This window comes from Geospiza fortis, unplaced genomic scaffold (assembly GCF_000277835.1).
Source record: "Geospiza fortis unplaced genomic scaffold, GeoFor_1.0 scaffold265, whole genome shotgun sequence".
NCBI classification, from domain to species: Eukaryota; Metazoa; Chordata; class Aves; order Passeriformes; family Thraupidae; genus Geospiza; species Geospiza fortis.
In genome coordinates, this window is record NW_005054393.1 from 682,981 (window position 1) to 700,264 (window position 17,284).

At 37.6% G+C, this 17,284-nt stretch overlaps 2 protein-coding genes across 2 annotated transcripts in view; one reads left to right on the top strand and one right to left on the bottom strand.

Moving 5' to 3' along the window:
* The first annotated feature begins 168 nt into the window (after nt 1-168).
* On the top strand, nt 169-7,913 carry YAE1 (YAE1 maturation factor of ABCE1). The gene is made up of 5 exons (XM_005425687.2): nt 169-247; nt 1,009-1,313; nt 2,837-2,958; nt 3,444-7,582; nt 7,681-7,913. The coding sequence occupies exons 2-4, from the start codon at nt 1,197-1,199 to the stop codon at nt 3,868-3,870; spliced, it is 666 nt and encodes a 221-aa protein (XP_005425744.1). The 5' UTR covers nt 169-247; nt 1,009-1,196; the 3' UTR covers nt 3,871-7,582; nt 7,681-7,913.
* LOC115948418 (mediator of RNA polymerase II transcription subunit 1-like) overlaps nt 5,635-17,284 on the bottom strand; it is a 26,482-nt gene continuing 14,832 nt past the window's right edge. The window contains exons 4-11 of the mRNA XM_031060868.1: nt 16,376-16,404; nt 15,212-15,279; nt 11,699-11,807; nt 11,518-11,570; nt 10,411-10,523; nt 8,537-8,732; nt 7,591-7,699; nt 5,635-6,519 (exon numbers count right to left, since the gene is read on the bottom strand). Of these exons, the coding sequence (XP_030916728.1) occupies nt 6,252-6,519; nt 7,591-7,699; nt 8,537-8,732; nt 10,411-10,523; nt 11,518-11,570; nt 11,699-11,807; nt 15,212-15,279; nt 16,376-16,404 (945 nt within the window). The 3' untranslated portion in view covers nt 5,635-6,251. The remainder of the gene's footprint in view (nt 6,520-7,590; nt 7,700-8,536; nt 8,733-10,410; nt 10,524-11,517; nt 11,571-11,698; nt 11,808-15,211; nt 15,280-16,375; nt 16,405-17,284) is intronic.

A 17,284-nucleotide genomic window follows, 5' to 3' on the forward strand; every position in this document is an offset into this window, starting at 1 on the left:
CGGCCGCCCCCCCCGCCGCGTTGCCGCCCGGCCGCCCCAGGGCAGGACCGCGCAGGGCAGGACCGGGCAGGGCCGGGCTCGGCTGAGCCACTGGAGGGAGCTGCGCCCTCACTCAAGATGGCGCCTCCAGCGTCTCCGACGCGCTCTGACGTCATGGCCGTCGCTGCCCAACTACTTCCGCCGGCGTCCGTTTGCCCTCAGTGAAGATGGCCGAGCGCGGCGCGGTGTGCCGGCGGCTGTGCTGAGGGTCAGTGTGCGGGGCCGGGCTGGCGGCGGTGGCTGTGCGAGCAGCGCGGAAAGGCGAGGCGAGGGGAGGCAGCGTCTGAGGCCGGGCCTGGCCCTGCCTGCCGCCCGGTCCGGCTGTGGGATGCTCCGCTTGCCCAGCGCAGGCTGCGAGACCCCAGCCGGTTGTGTCCTAGAGCCCTGGGTTCTCTGAGAGCCGCCGGTGTCTCCGCAAGGAAGTGTGGGTGTGTTCTAACAATTTACAGCGAGGCAAATGAATTAGTTGTGAGACGCTTCTCAAAAGTTTTCGTCATAGGAAAAGATTAAATAACTCAAAAATTTATCCTTTCCACTGCAGCAGCACTTGCTAATTCTTTATTCAAAATAGAAAGGACTGTTTCTGTTTTATAAGATAGTTGAGTATTTGGCATAATCAGAAAACTGTAAATCGAAGGTGAAAGTACTTCCCAGTTATTAACTCTGCAAGTATTAACCTGTGTGTAGTAAATTGTGTACACAGTGCAAATACACAAAGTTGTGTGTATACGTACAGCTTGTTTTAGGGCACCACATGGAGGCTGTATGGGACTATTTGTCAGCTGCTGTTGGAAGCAAGTCATAAAGTTGTTTCTGCCAGCTGTCCTTGTACTGGCAGTATTCATAAATGCTGCGTTGGCGTCCATATGTGTGTCAGTGCCATAATATGGGGAGGAACTATCATAAGTTGCCCTAACACATCTTGGAAGTTACTTTGCGAACTATGATCTGACTTCCTTTTCTTGACAGATGCACCCTAATGGCACACAGCACCAAGTTCCCATGTACAGCTTGAATAATCAGCTCCATACCTGGCTTCTCTTCAGAGCTCACAGTTTTTTGCCAATACTTCTAATCTGACACTTCACCAGAAGCACTTCTGAGCGTTTCTCAGTGGTTTTTTACCACATAAACAGGGGTGATAGGGCACTGCTATTATGTCCTGGGTACAAGTAGCAGTCAGCCAATCCAGTGAGGATATATTTGATGAAGATGCAGATGAAATGTATCTACTACAGAAGGAATGGAACAGCACTATGAAAAAGAGATTGAAGGTATTTTTTGTAAAAATTATTTAATATACTTTTTAGCATTTTAGATTTACTGACCTTTAACTCAATAGATATGTGAATGATTTCAAGGGAAAAGTAAAACTAGCTGCTTAAAAGTTATTGTGGTGTACTTTCTTCTGAATATCATGAAAATATGGCAGAAATGTACATAAACAATACTTAGTAGTCACCAGAGCAAAGTACTGTTTTACCTAAAGACATTGACTCCTTCTGCACAACCATGTGCATTTATAAAAGGCAGTGCTGAATTGTGATGCAAGCTACTTGCTTTTTACTTGTAGGTATAGCCCTATTAAATGTAGGGCAACAGAGCTGAACAGTGCTAATAAAGAAACGTGAGACGTTTGGGGTTTTGAGTAGAGTTGTTCATCAGTCAGAATGTAAGATGTGTGACTCTGTGTGCAACCACATTTGGGCGTTGTGGTCTTGCCTCTCTGCAGTTCTGCAGAGAACAAAGCAACAAAGCATAAACAGATGAGTTTGACAGATACTGTGTCATTCAGAGTGGGGCTCCTCTCCTCACAATTGAGCAGCGTTTGGCTGAAGAACGTGGATGGAAACAGTTGTGTAGGTAGTTGATGAAGAAGGGTATTACAGCAGACCCAGTGTATTTTCCTTCATCTGAGTTCCATGAAAAGTTCCATGAAAAGACTGGTTTTCTTAAGCAACTGTTTAGTGTTCTTACAGAAATCCCTCTGGTATTTTTGAGTAGATACTGCAAAATCATGAAGTGTTATTGAAGTTAGAGTTGTATGTTGGGCAAAATAAATTTTTGTGTTCCAGACCGCTTTTCTAGCAAGGCCACCATGAGCAAGTAGGAGTTTTCACTTTTGTAGCTTGTAATCTTGATATGAAAAAAGTTAAGAATAAAGAAAGTAATTTGTATTACAGTCATTAGCTGTTTACTTAAAGAAAGCAGTCCCCATGTTAAGTGTATTTATATATGACTCAGTCAATCACCAATCACCATCTCTTTTTCTGCTATAACTCTTGAATGGAGTGAGGTCCAGCAAATAAAGGAGCACTGCTCAGCAGTTAATTTTGTGAAAATAAATGGATTCCATGTAGATGGATTACAGATAGAAGAGTACCTCTGCTAAAGGGGAAGATTGGCAGCCTGCATATCTTTTTAGATAGAAAAAAGTGTATGTGGTACTTCTAAGTCCATTTCTCACAAAGCAGTTGGTAATCATTAAAAGCAAACATGGAGGGGTTTTTTTGATCTTTCTAAAAGAAGTTTCCCTCTTTTCTCACTTTCTGGGAATCCTTTTGGGAAAAGTAAAAAACTGCATCTTACAGGTCAGTAAATCATAGTATACTGCAACAAGCATGTTTTGATTTGGCAATGGGGGTGTAGCGGTGAAGGATGTTCAGATATAGAAGCTGTAACTTAAAAGATGTGATAATTGTTTAAACTTTTTTTTTATTATTGTTATGTATTTGTTGGGAGGTCCACTTTGTCATGTTGTGACACTGAGCAACCTTTTTCACTGCTTTTGTTACAGGAAGGCTATAGGGATGGAATTGAGGCTGGGAAAGAACTTGCACTCCAGACAGGCTTTAATCAAGGTTACAGACATGGTGCTGAGCTGATGATTACATGTGGCCAGTTCAAAGGAACCCTGAAGTAGGTTACAAACTCCTTAAGGTCAAATGTATATGGAGGGTTTGTAACAGGGGAACACACATACAGGTTTTTGTTTGTTTTAATTAAAAACAAAACCAACCAACCAAAAAAACAAACAAAAAACCCAACAACAACAACCACCACCAAAAAAAAAAACCCAAAAAAAAAAACCAACAACCACTTTTTGAAACTGTCCAAAGTTAGCAACCTGAGAATTCTCACATCTTGAGAACAGGGAATGCCTACCTGGGTATAGAAGTATAATTTCTAAAAATTCTATTTCAGTTACTCTTCCAAAATTGTCTGAATCTATGTACTTAAGTTTAATATTTAGTTCTACTGCCTGAATTTTCCATAAATCGTGAATTATACATAAATGTATTTATGATGCATAGATATCTTGTCGCACTGCTGTCTATCTACCTCCACCAAGTGGAGATCTACGTAGATAAATATAATCACTTCTGTTGTTGTTCACTTTTCAGTGCTCTCTTATCCTGGTGTCATTTTAATGGACATGATTCTGCTCTAAGTATGATAAATAATCTTCTTGATGTGGTTGGAAAGCATGAAGATGATGTGCTTAAGTATCTGAATTCTACTGAAGAACAGCCACATCTTGGACACATTTTAGACTCGGTTCAGGACATGGACCTTAATCACACAGCTGGGACAGAGTACAGGGAAGTTAAAGATGGAAAACACAACGATTGTGGCAGCAGCTCCGGTGAAAACATTTGTAGGAACAGTGGTGAGGTTGGTTCCTTGCAGTCTGAGTGCAGCAAGGCAAACCTCTGCACAGATCCTGAAAAGTCAACCCTTGCTTGGGTTAAAATGCAGACTGTTTGGTTAGTAGAGCAACTGGGCTTATCACTGGATGTACTCCATCATGTCCAGCAACTGGAACATTAGTTTTTCTGTCTCATGGTACTTAAAACTATCACAGTGGATTTTGATTCTTAGTTTGTGGGCCATGTACAGCCTGATGCATCACTTTTGCTTTAGGAAAATCTAATTTGGATGCTTTATAGTAGAAGTCATTTTTGTAAATCCTCGCCATGATTTTGGCTCTGGGCAAAACCCTTCACTTCCAACCTTAAAGGTAACATTCACAGAAAGGGGCAGTGACTTTAAAGCTTTACAAAGAGTTACTAAATATGTTTCTGTTTTGCGTCAGGAGATCCCATTTCACCCTTATTTTTTTCTTGGCAGTAGCTTGGAAATGAAGTGGGTCCCTCTAAATTGGGGATTAAATAGCCCCTCTAAATTAGTCCCCTGCAATATCAAAAGAATAACTGCTCAGTGCTACGGAAATGGTCGGTGTTTTTGCAGAATAAGCTGCTGTTGATGATATGCTGTGTGCAAAATAGAACATGATATGCTGCTAATTCCTAGACTGCTGTGACTCTAGTCACTTTTTGTCAAATTCTGTGTTATCTTTTCTACCCATGATGCAATGCACTTTCATGGTTAAAAACTATTTTTCCCTCCTTGTATAGTTATATTTGTCACTTTTGCTGAAAACATACCATTTTCCTCAAATACAGAATTGCTGACAATTCATTGTTTTACTTCTAGACATCTACTCTTACCATGTCAGACCACACTAAACATGCTTCCAGTCTAATGAACATCCTTTTGTTATTTTTGTATTTATTTTGTCAGTACATCTAGCCTGAACTCTTTCCCGCATTCCAATAATGTTTTTCTCAAACTCTTCAAGGAAGCCAAGGAAGCCAAGCTTATTCACTACCTCTTAGAAACACATCAGCCACACATGCCTATTTCTGATCATTTTGTATTTCTGTAACTATTCTATATTTGACTTGCTTTCCCATTGCTTCCCTTCACTGTAGCTGTAAATTGCTCTGTTCAGGAAGTTTTTTCTTTGTAAATGCCTCTGTTTTACATTAATTAAACTGATTCATAGTAAGTTCCCAGCTTACTTGTTGGAAGTTTCCTGGAACTCGTTCATATTGGAGACAAAGGAACATAGGCAAAGTAAGATTTTGAACAGTAAACTGTAATTAAAAAAAAAAAACCAAAACACACGCACAAAGCCATTTCATACTTAAAGGCAGAAAAAATTGAAGGCAAAAATTCTTTGATTTTCAGAGCCTAAGTTTATACAACATTCTTACTAAAGACTCCGTTACCCTGTCAGAGTTGACAGACTGTAATTTTGGTTTCCTTTCAGTACCACTTCTGCTTTAGGGGTAAGCAGAACTGCAGTTCAGAGTCTTAGATTGAATGCATTTATGAAATAGTGGACAGAGAGGGATGTCTGCATTAATTGTGTATATACAAAAATCGTTCAAGTGACTTTTTTCAATTTATTTAGCATAATATTGACATGGATAAACATTACTTTTCTTCAAATGCCTGCATTGTGTTATAGACTGTATCATGCTAAACACAGATTTCTTCCATATTCTGGTAGAATGTGGTGCAGAAAGTATTGGAATATATATATAATTTTCCTAACTAATTTTTAATTAGTTGTTTTAACTAATTGTAAGCAGTGCCCACTTTTAGCCAACACCAGTTAAGTTTCTTCACAGACCTACTTTGATCATTAAATCACTGAAATCTTGAGTTTGTTAAAACTAAGCCTGACTATCTTCAATGAACAAAGCAAAGGAATTTGAAGATTGGGCATCTGGGATCTTAAATTTATGGCCCTTCAAGGACATTAGAGTAACCAGAAGATATGGAGAAGATTAAGGCCTGGAAAGTTGGAGAAAAAGATAAAAGAAGGAATAAAGGGTGTGGACCAGATTAGCATGAAGAGAAATAAATAAATAACTAATAGGGGGTGGAATATTAATTAATGAAGAGAATTATGTAAATTAAACCAATGAACATTGATGTCTTTGTTTGCAAGAAATGCATAAATAAGCAAAATGTTTTGTATCGGGATCAGCATTGAGGCTGGAACTTTGTCAGGAACACATATCTCTTGACCAAGAATAAAGTAATGCCTTACCTTCTAACAATAAAAAAGACAGTGTTAGAGGTAATCTTGTTTATCACTATGATTTTTTAGGTTTTCAGTAACAAGACAAAATAAAGGTTAATAGAGCAGTGTTAGACTTTACAGATTTGGATGTTTTAAAATGCAGATTCAAGGGAATTACTTTCCCATATTTAAAAGTTTGCAAAGAGGAGATACCATTCACAAATTACTAAGTAGGCTTCATTTTTGTTCATAAAACCATCATGTTTTTTGTCTATTACATCAGCTTCTATACTAGCTTACTTTCCTCCACAAGGTTTCGGTGCATAGTGAGGGGTTACTTTTTTTCCATGTTATCACCCAGAGTTTCCAGTTTGGCTGTAGAGAGATTTTCTTCTGTACTCTCTGTATCATTTGGCTTATCTTTCACTGCCCAGTCTTGCTGACCAGCACCAGAAGGGCTTTCTTTGAGACTGTCAGAATCTGTAGTTTGCTCCAGTTGTGGTCCAGGTTGTTCTGTGTCCATATCTTGTGTTTCACTGTCAGCTTTCACCTTGGCAGCGTTCCTGAAAACAGCTCTCATGACAACTGGGACTGACATGCAACTGAAGAAGGAAATGACACATTAGTCACTATTATGGACATTATACAATGTTCTTTAAAGTACTTCTGTTTTTTAAACTGTGGCTGACCCCTGAATGAAAACCAGCATTAACTCCTTTCTGGTTTTGTCTTGTGCAACCTGGTGTTACTTTGTAGCCATAATACAAACTGCATGTGCTGTACCAGAAATATATGTTGACACACAAATTTAGTGCTGAGTCTTTGAAGTTAGGTGTGCACAGAAGCTTTGACTGAAATAGTGGGAGGTCTTTCAGTCTGGTCAATCTGGTCAACAAAAAAAGTCATAAGGGTACTTCTAGTGAAAACCAAAACTAAGAATATTGAAATATATTAATTCTTCTTGAGTTTTATAATTGTAACCTTCATGTTTTGTGTAACACAGGTACAGAAGGTATCTTTTCTAAAACATTGTCTTATACTGGAGGAGTCTTTTCCCCACTCTTAACCTGGTTCCAAAAATAGTACCTTGTTTAAATTCAGGTTCAAAATCCAACCTGCATTGGTTTTGTTGTCATCAAACAGATAATAGATGTGTACTAGCTTATGCCAAACCACTTAGTGCTCTTAGACTGTTCTGAATCAGTTTGTCTAGCCTATGTTCATGTATCACAACAACTCAGTCTCTTGGAATTTGTTCAGAAAACAAGCCAGAGTCAGTGTTGTAGACATGCCATATACAACTCACTTCCTGAAGAGAAGCACTGATTGCTGTTAGGCAGATGTGTAAAAAGACCTTTCCATGCTATTGGAAGTTACACTAGTCATGAGACTGTCATCAGCTAGAGTCTTCAGAAAAGCATCTTCATAAAAGGTAAAACTCTTTACTCAATAGTCTTTCCTTACTTCCACATGCTTTCTACTAGAAATACTTCATCGCTGTTAATGTTTAAAATTTTTGAAAGAGATACTTATGACACTGAAATAACTTATTCCCATTATTGTATTACAGCATTTTACTAAAGTGAAGTTTTCCAGTTGCTGAGTTCATGGCATTACAAATGCACATGATATTTCCATTTGATGGACATCTGTTGGGAAATAAAAGTACGTACCGTTTCACAACTCTTGCTATGAAGTCATCAGTAGAATTTAGAGTTGGATCTTGAGGATTTAAATGAAGGTGACATTGGACTTCTCTACAGCTTATAACATCAATTACCACTAAGGAGGAACAGAACAAGAAAAATCTTTGGTTTGAAATACTTACAAACATCAAAAACCATCCTTTCATTTTGATGCTTGAAGAGATGTAAGACTGAAGACCGTGGAAAGAGGTTTGCAGCAATATATTTGCATGACTTGCTTTTCCTTAATATATTTAATCAGAAATAGTGGAAATTACAATTTATTAATTAAATGCAGGCCAAGACTTTAATATTTGCATTTACCTTCTGTATTATTCAGAGTACAAAACACCTTCTAGTAAGCAGTTTATACACAAGTGCATGCACTTGGTGTTTTTCCTGGGCTGAACACTGTTGAGTGGCCCTTAGACTGTTTGTAACCGAGAAACATAGTGCAAGAGCCTAGTTCGAACCAAGTCTCCTGTCAGCTCAGTAAAGAGGACAGTAGCAATTATTCCACACATACCACAGGCTAAATTCTCTTTCACAGGATGAAGGAAAAAGACAGAAAAGCTGGTTTTCTTGTGTGGTACCACTTCAAAGTAAAGAAGTTCTGAATCATCTAAAAATAAAAATACTGTTTAGTGATATCCACCATTGAAGCTGGGTTCTTTTTGGCTGAATTACATGCCAGAATTTTAAAAATACTGATACAATAGTCTAATTTTTCATTACTTTGACAGCTTCATTTGTGTACATAGAATGAGCATAGAACTTTTTTAAAAATCAATACAGTGTTAAGATTTTTTTATCATTTACTGTACTCCACAAGTAATGACAGTTTTGGCAAGGGAGTAGTAAAATCTGTCAACACCCAATTTAGAAACTAGTTTGTCTCTAATACTATGCCATCACTTCCAGCCACACAATTTACCTTCATTTATATGCTTCTCAGAGACACAGCTGCTAATAAGAGTGTTATATGCCACTTGATGTCGAAGAATCTCTATTACACCAGGCACACACTTTGGATGGCTAAATGGGATTTTACTGACCAAGGCTCCTGCTAAAACTGATTTTTCTGAGCCCTTGTTTATGAAGTAACAGTGCTTTGGATGATCTGGAAGAGACTAAGCAACAAATAATGGTGATGTTTCAAGGACTGAAAACAGGAAAGTAAAGTTTGATGTTATCAGGCAATTGTACAATCTACAACAAAAATATTTTTGAAAGATACATTTCTAGCACATCCATGGTACCTATGCATTTCTAGTAGAATCCTTAGTGGAAGCTAAATGAGATCCACTCTCCCTCCCAAATACATCCAAATTAGGCAAATATACCCAGAGCCAAGTGGTCAGGAGTTCAAGTGTCATCAGTTCTTCCAAATACTTTTCAGAGCCGTATAGGCTATAAAAATGTTAGTGACCAAAATAATAATATCAGTAATGCTGCTTGACAGTTGCACAAACAGGATAGCAGTTTTGCTGGAAATCTCTTCTGGACATCAGATGTTGTGCCAACCTCCATCACTACTACTTTTTCTTTGGAGAGATAAGTTTGGCTGGAATATCTCCTGATGATTCACTTGAAGATGAGGAGGAAATAGAAAAATTTACCACCTGTCCATGTTAACAGTAATTCTGTGACAAAATTAGAAATGGAGTATGGTTTTATCTACTTCAGGATGCCAACTGGAATGTCCCCTTAAGAACAGGGCAGGACAGTTAATGAGGAGGACCTACATTAACAAAGGCTGAAGAGCTTTTCCTTGTGTGTTCATGGATCAAACATATTTTCCCTACGCCCATTTCAAGGTTAGAATGCAATTTAGTAATTCTAGAAATAAAATCTTTAAACTCAGAAGTAAAACCTCCCACCAAGTACAAATATTCTAGGGAATTGTTGAAAAGTTACAGAGCCTTTCATGTACATCTAATAGAACTGAAAGATTAATTCCATCTTACAGAAGAGCTATGCCAAACATTATTTTATCATGGTGTAAATTTACTACTACCTTCTGTACCACCACCTCAAGGTCCAAGAACTAAGCAGGCAATGAGCTCTACTGCTAGTAGAACAGAAAAAAAGTACCCTCTTCTTTTGCTGCCATGAATTGCAAAATTAATGTTTCCTAGCAAAAAAAAGTATACCTTTGAAGCTTGTCGCATAGTTGCCCTGTACATAAATCTGGCAGAAAGAATCTTAGCCACAACTTTCTGTTCTAAAACTTTACATCCAATGCAGCCTAAGCAACTGTATTTCAATAATGCAGTTATTAAAAGGGAAGCCTTCTTCAAACAACTTTGTCTCTAGTTGGCATCACTGTTGTAACACTTTATATTTTTCTTCCTGCTAGTCCCTTTAAGAGGAATCAATAGTCCCACTGTTACCTAATTAAGAAACCCCTTTTGTTAAAACAGTGTGACATGCAGCATGATAAAGATCTTCAAAAATCTACGGAAGTACCTTCTTGGGACTTGCTCCTCACACCAGTCAACAAGTTTCCTTCTTTTTAAGGCATTAATGATAAAGTTCTGAGCAATTTTTAGAAGAGTAAATATTTGGGTTACACACAGACAAATTAGTGTGACTTCAGCAGCCAAGCACACAGTGTTTTATTAATGAGCATGAGAAGCTCACTAACATGAAAGGCTCTAATACTGCTTCGTAAATTGAGCTATTTCCTAAAGAGCACTTTTGTTGGGATTCTGGGAAACCTACATTGCTTGCTTATGGGGAAATGGTAATTCAGTATATATACCTTGCACAACAGCACAGTGTGTATCAGATGCACACTATACTTACCACAAAGAAACAAGATTTATTTGTAGACAAGTCTTCACTGCATTTTTCTTTAAGAGTAGACAGAACAATTAGCTCATACAGTGGAGCTAGTTTCAAGCCAGAAATCTGAATTCCTGAAACCAGGTCATTATTTTTATTAGCAATTAGGTTAAGACAGTAGGTTGTGAAAGCTACTATTAAAAACAAACACAATATTTTGAAAAGACAAAAATACTGATTTGCTTTCTTATTCCCCTTTTTTGCTCTTGGGAATTTGAGGCAGAGTGTTTAACTTTGCCTTTGTCACATCTTTCTTAGAATTTTTGTGTTTTGCACTGGTTGTTACACTTGGACTGGTAGAACAGAATATGTTCTGCCCAAGAAGCAACTTTTTCTTGCAACTTTAACATGGGGAAGCAAAAAGCAAATAAGCAATGCATAGTCACGGAAGTACTTAGTCTTAAAAATCAATTATAACATGCCTGTGAGCTTCTGTATCTCTTCAATACTGGATGAAGACATTGCAACAGGCTGATGAAACTTCAGAACAAAATGAGCTGGCAAATCCATGCTGAGTTCATCAGTCAGTTGCAAAAAATCAGGGTTGCTAGGAAAAAAATTGTCAGAATGAAAGGTTTTTTACAGAAATTGCCATAACAAGGACTCTAAATGCAAGGCCACTGTTAGGTCCCTAGGAGTTTATTATGTTCCATACATTTTCTGACTTGAGAAGTGTTTTGCTTTATAAATGCAACTTTATTAGTTTAAAACATGGTTAATGTGAAAACCTACAGAAAGGAAAAGTGAGACACAGAAACTGAGCAGTGTTTTTTACAAATAATTTAAAAGTATTTTAGTTCGGAAAGTTACTTCAGACTTCCCCTCCAGACAACACTGAGGTAGAGAGAGATGAGGTGTCAGTACCCATAGTGGGATGACAAACTATTTTGTGTATTTTAGGTGTAATATCTTTCAGCGTATGCTTTCTTTACTGTGAATCTATGAAGGACTTGCTTGTTGAATACTAGAAAGTTCAGTAATACTGTTCTAGTGTTTCTTTCTAGCCTCAAATCTATGAGTAAATTCATAGTTCAATGCAACTGACACAGTTAAATATAAATACAATACTTTCGAAGTCCATTTGGGAAAACCGTAAAAGCCACAGATTATAGACGGTGTAGCTGTGGAGCACAAAGCCATAAATAAAACAGAACTTCTGTTTCAGCAGAGGCTAAATATAAGTTATGTGGAAGTCAGTGCCAGGGACTTGTAAATCCATTTCTGTATTGACAAGTGTCCAGAGCCTCACCTGTCCTCTCCAGCTTGAGGATCTATAATTAATGGAGAAAGAGGCAGTTTTTGGAGTGTATCTGTGCCTTCAACAGTTACAACTGTTTTTGTTCCACATACCTGGGAACCTTAGGGAGAAAGAGAATGGCATTATTTTCCTTAATTTAGTGTATATTAATACTATGCATACAAAATATACAATGGTAAGGACTTGGATGGTCAGGTCAAACTGACAGCCACAGTGGTGTGGGCAGTAAAGAGAAGTTTACATTGACCACACCCAAAAGGCCAAAGTTGCCCAAAGATGATAGCAGCAATGGCTGAATCAACAACCAAGACATGGAAAGTAGTTTCCTGATGGACATTAAAACTGTGCTAAAATGCATCACATAAATTGTTCTACTAAACTAGAATTTTAAATTTTAATTCTGAGCTTTCATTAATTAACTTTGCTTAATGAAACAGGTAGTATTGAAAAACTCTTGTTAGCTATTTCTGCTGAAACAGCAGAACAGCTGAAATAGCTTTACCATTATTTAGTTCTGCTTCCAAAACTTGACAGGGAGAAATGTAAAATTCAATGTTCATTGGGGTTCCTGAGGAATAAAAAAATAATAGTTACTACACAGGTCAGTAGAGGAAATATGTTGGGTGCCTTGACACAAAGGTGAAAAAACCAACACTGTAGATGGGCAGAGGGGATTCCTTGTAAGAGTACATCTCTACTTACAATATTGTTCAATATATGTTCTGTATATCTCTATGTTATCTGAGAATACAGGCACAGCAAATCCCTACTGCAGATTTTATTTATAGTAGAGGATCTTTCCTGTACACAAAGATCAACTCAGTAGTATGTTTTGATTACAATTCTTTAAATTCAGAAACGGGAAAAGAAAAAAAAAGGGGGGTGGGGGAGAAAAAGAAAATGGGGGGGAAAAAGAAAGGAGAAAAAAGGAAAAAAAAGGAAAAAAATCACCTCCAGTTCTTGGCACCAGGTGTCCTACTTTTCCATTAAGTACTTCAGTAACTCTGTTTAGATCCTGTGTTCTATTTCAAAACACATCTTAATTAGTGTTTCCTGCATTGCAGTGCTAGCTAGGCTAATGTAATTTCTAATTTGTATCCTTAATCAAAAGAAGACATTTGGAAGTAGATTGTATGTCTAGCTTCCAAAAGACCACCACTCCACACATGCATTACTTCTGGGACTTGGGCTTCCACTTTCCCTGCATCTGAGCTCTTTCATGTTGCACTTTGGTGTGCTATTTACCAGAAATAAAGGGGGTTAAAAATATTAGAGTGGCAACTGGTTGAGCAAAGAATGAAGAAATAGCCTGGTTAACTAACTTGGACAGAACCACTCTCTGACTTCAAGTGTGTTCATATAGCTAAATATATACAGCCATACATTTACATAGCTGTGTACTAACTCTGCATAGATGGGACAAATAATCTGTTTAACTTATAAATAATATTTACTATTTACTGAGATATCTGTGACCAGTGGGAATATAATACATTAGTTCATAGTGTTATTATGCTTCATAAGGGAAAACTGCAAAAATAATCAAAGAGGGTGTTTAGAGTTACAGGAGGCCATACCTGCCAAGGTATGTGTGTATGTAACTTAATAGGCAAGGTATCAGAGAAGACATATCAAAAATCCAGAAGGAAAGCACTGCCCTCAACTCTTATTTATTGAAAACAATGAAAATCCTTGTACAATTACCAGAAGGTTTAGGAAACTGTTCCCTATCTATCTGTAATCCTACTCTATGAAAGAACATATGAGAAAAGGAAGGAGAAAAGCTGGCATCCACTCCTCCTGATCTAAAACCTGAGGACAAAATGACATACCCAAACAGCAGAACCCCAAGAAGTCTATTTTACTTCTGCCACAGGGAGATCTAAACATGACTGCTGACTTTCAGACACACTGTTTGCTCCTAGTGGGTGGTCATGTGCACACACCCTCAAGCTTTGTAACCAACCAGTTCCCCAGGAAGTCCCTGAGATAAAGCACAGGAGTTCAATAGATCAACTAGTTTGCTTGTCTGGGGTTGATAAAGGCTTCAGGCTTCCCAGTGAGAGAAAACTCATTAGCCTTCCACATCCTGCTCTATAATTAGATCAGTTAACTTTTTTAGTGAAATGAAGGGGTGTGAGTAGAGGCGAAGGGACAAAGACATAGACTGTAAGTTACCTGTCAAGAAGTGACATTGAATAAAGGTCTTTTTCAAGGGCCTGCAAAGCAAGATATCCCTTAGCTTTCATTTCGCTGGGAGAGAGAAAAGACAATTTATTATTTTTGTAAGTAAACAAAAGTTAGGTTATGAATTTCAAAAGTTTTTGAGTAAAAAATAACTGCAACCTGTTTCCTGGAATTTGATACATATTTGACAGGTCTTCTAGAATCTTGCCAAAGGCATCATAGTTCTTCATCCTAAAAACAAAAAAATCATGGCAATCACTACTAAATGAGATAGAAAATAACTCTCTTATACACAACGTGATATAAAAGGCACCATTTCAGAGTGACAGTGGCCCCTCCTTATCAGATCAAGTAGCAGTACTGATTTAAATTTTCATAGAAGATACCAGAAAATGTGAACCTTTGGTTTTGTTGCAAGAAGCACTGTAATTATAGCTGAAACTGGCACTGAAGTAGGCGCTACTGAAAGCAATAATTGTACACAAAACACAAATATGACAGCTCATCAGCTGCAAAACACTTTTCCTGATGTTCCAATAAAGCTAATCACGTAGTACTACCTCCCTAAGACCTTGCATGCATACACTGATCTTAAAATATCAAAAGTGTATTAATACCGCACTTCACAGCACCATGTGAGAGAGACAGACCTTAAATATAACTGATAGATACCTCAATCAAAAAAAAAAAAGAAAATAAAAAAAAGGGTCAACTGCCTTGGTTTATAAATGAATGGTTCAGACTGCGCAAACCCCAGAATTCCTGTGGACTTCGACTTGATGAGGCAGCGTGGAGCAGTGTTCAGATTAACGCACCTGTGCTTAAGTAGATTTTATGTGAGTTTTATAAGCCTTACTAGACACTGGTGTGAAGTCACACAGACAGCTGTGTGACTGCAGTGTGAAAGATGTGACCCATCTTTCCTATGCAGATGTGGCAGTAGTGTGGATCAGCAGAGAAAAAATAAGCCTGCCTGAACTTTTACACTGGGACAAACTCTTTCAAACCTGGAACCTAAACAAGTCACTCAGCTCTCCTCTGTCCCTTTCCAGCTAGACTAGTGGGGAAGCAGGGAACAAGAAGGGAAGCAGGCATGTGTGGTACAGGAACAGACACAGTACTAGCCTATGCATTAGCTGTCTGGTTCTTAAAATCTTAATTTTATAGTTACTTTGAGACTCATGGGAAACATTACACATATAACAAACTGCCTTACAACCAAATAAAATACTACACCAAGAGGTGTAGAAGGGATACCTGTGCTTTGTGACAAATCTTAACAAAGCCAGGAAGGCAGAAAAGTAGCACCCACAGTACCAATGGTAACTATATGCCAGTGCTCAAGAATCAAACTGCTGGCATTAACATCACTGGAAGTCAAAAACCTAGGAAAATGCAAGTTCAAGTTTTAAGTCATAGCTGTTTACACTCATAAAGCTAATACAACTTCATTTCTGAGGAAAAAAGGCGGCTGAAAAAACTAATGATGAATAATACAAAAGAGAGATTAAACACTAAAGATCAATGATTATTCTTTCTCTCTTCCCTATCTACTATTCAGCCACAGGATTTAAGAATCCAATTTCCTAAATATACTCATTATTATTAAAATCTGGAACCTTGATCATACAGGTTCACTGAAGAACCTGTAAAATAGACTTTTAAAGTGGTGGCCTGACCTGGAACAGCAGCTATTCAAGCAGAAGAAAACATGGTAATAATAAATACATATATATAGTGCTATTTCTGGGGTTTCTCATGTAGCCCTACTGCTACATGAGAAAATTAGGGTCACATCTCCCCCTATGTATTTGCAAAGAAACTCAGGCCATGTGATACCACCTTGCTTTCATTGCTGTGAGAGAAGCCTGAAGGACATGCAGTTAAAGTATTTGCATATGAACAATACGAGGGCTATTTAGTATTTGATGGAAGGAGGAAAGGAAAAGTAATGCCTAGTTTGTATGTGTAAATCTACCAGTTCTGAATTGTCATCTTCAGTCCATTACCAAAACTACGGGTCCAAGTAGCTCTATAATTCTTACAATCAAGACAAAGGCCAGTATTCCAAGGCTGTGTTTGACTGGCAGCTAGAGCCAACATATTGGGGATTACTCTTTACCCTTGCTTCATTGAAGCAGATTCATTCAATGGAATGACTTGAGAAATAAATAATGCCTGGAGGATCTTTACAAAATTATATTTGCTGCAGTTTTAGCCTTGAATTTACAAATTCGAAGCAGATAATAATAGTTACAATGACAACCAACTTCCAATATGGAGGATTGGAACCAACTTCCCACAAAAAAATGGAATCAAAAACAGTGTCAGTTCTATTGTCTTCTGGATTCATGTTATTGTTCCCTGACCCTCTTTCCTTTTTCTTTTTTTTTTTTTCCCTCTTCAGTTTTTACACTGGAATGGTTCTAGCATGAGGAATTCCTTTCCATTCAACATGAAACCCTATATGTAATTCTTTACCTTAGAAGCTGGACCAAATCATCACAAACCTACAGGAATAAGAGACAGGAGTTTCATCTTTCTTGCAATTTGTGTCACATCTTCTATAAGCACTTCATTAGTAATTATAAGCTTGATCCTCATTACTTTTAAGTAGCTGTATGGTTAGCATAAAAAAATCCCCAACACTCAAAACCAAGACTAACAGTGCAATAGTTAAAAAAATATTACTATAATAATTGGAAGAACAAAGGCTCTGCGAAAGAGGATAAAATTAACAGAAATATTTTGTTGATAACTCTTTCAGGAAAAAAAAATGCATCTTGGCCAGTTTTTCTTTTATTGGTTGTGCTAGAATTCTCTGAATATGTATTTTCATTCTAATTATATTGTCCAGCACTCACTGATCAACAGACCTGTGCAGGTTAAATTAACAATTTGAAATTCCAGGGCTGACTTCAACTAAAAATAATGGACAAAATTAACTACAAAGTAATAATTGTAATAATGTAATCATTTGGATACTTAGTGACAAAAAACAGAGTTTATGTTCCCCAACCCCCCACAACAGCTTGTTGTTATATCTTCGACCTGAAGGGTTGTCTGTAATTCTGTAACAACTGCAGAACATGATATGTGAACTTCACGGTGATATTCTGTGAATAATTTAATAGAAATTTTGCTAGAAAAACATCCCCACTAGTAGAAATATATATACTCCTAAAGAAGGCAGAATAAAAAACAGAATAGCTCCAAGACATCCACTGAGTATATATATTGCACTACACCTTGGTAGGAAAATATTTTAAGCCCCTGTTATTTACTGTATACTGGTAACACTGAAGCATGAAAATAAAAATATTTATGCATGATACCACAAAATTCTTGGAAGGTGAGTCTGTCAGCTGACTTTTACTGTAACACTTAGCA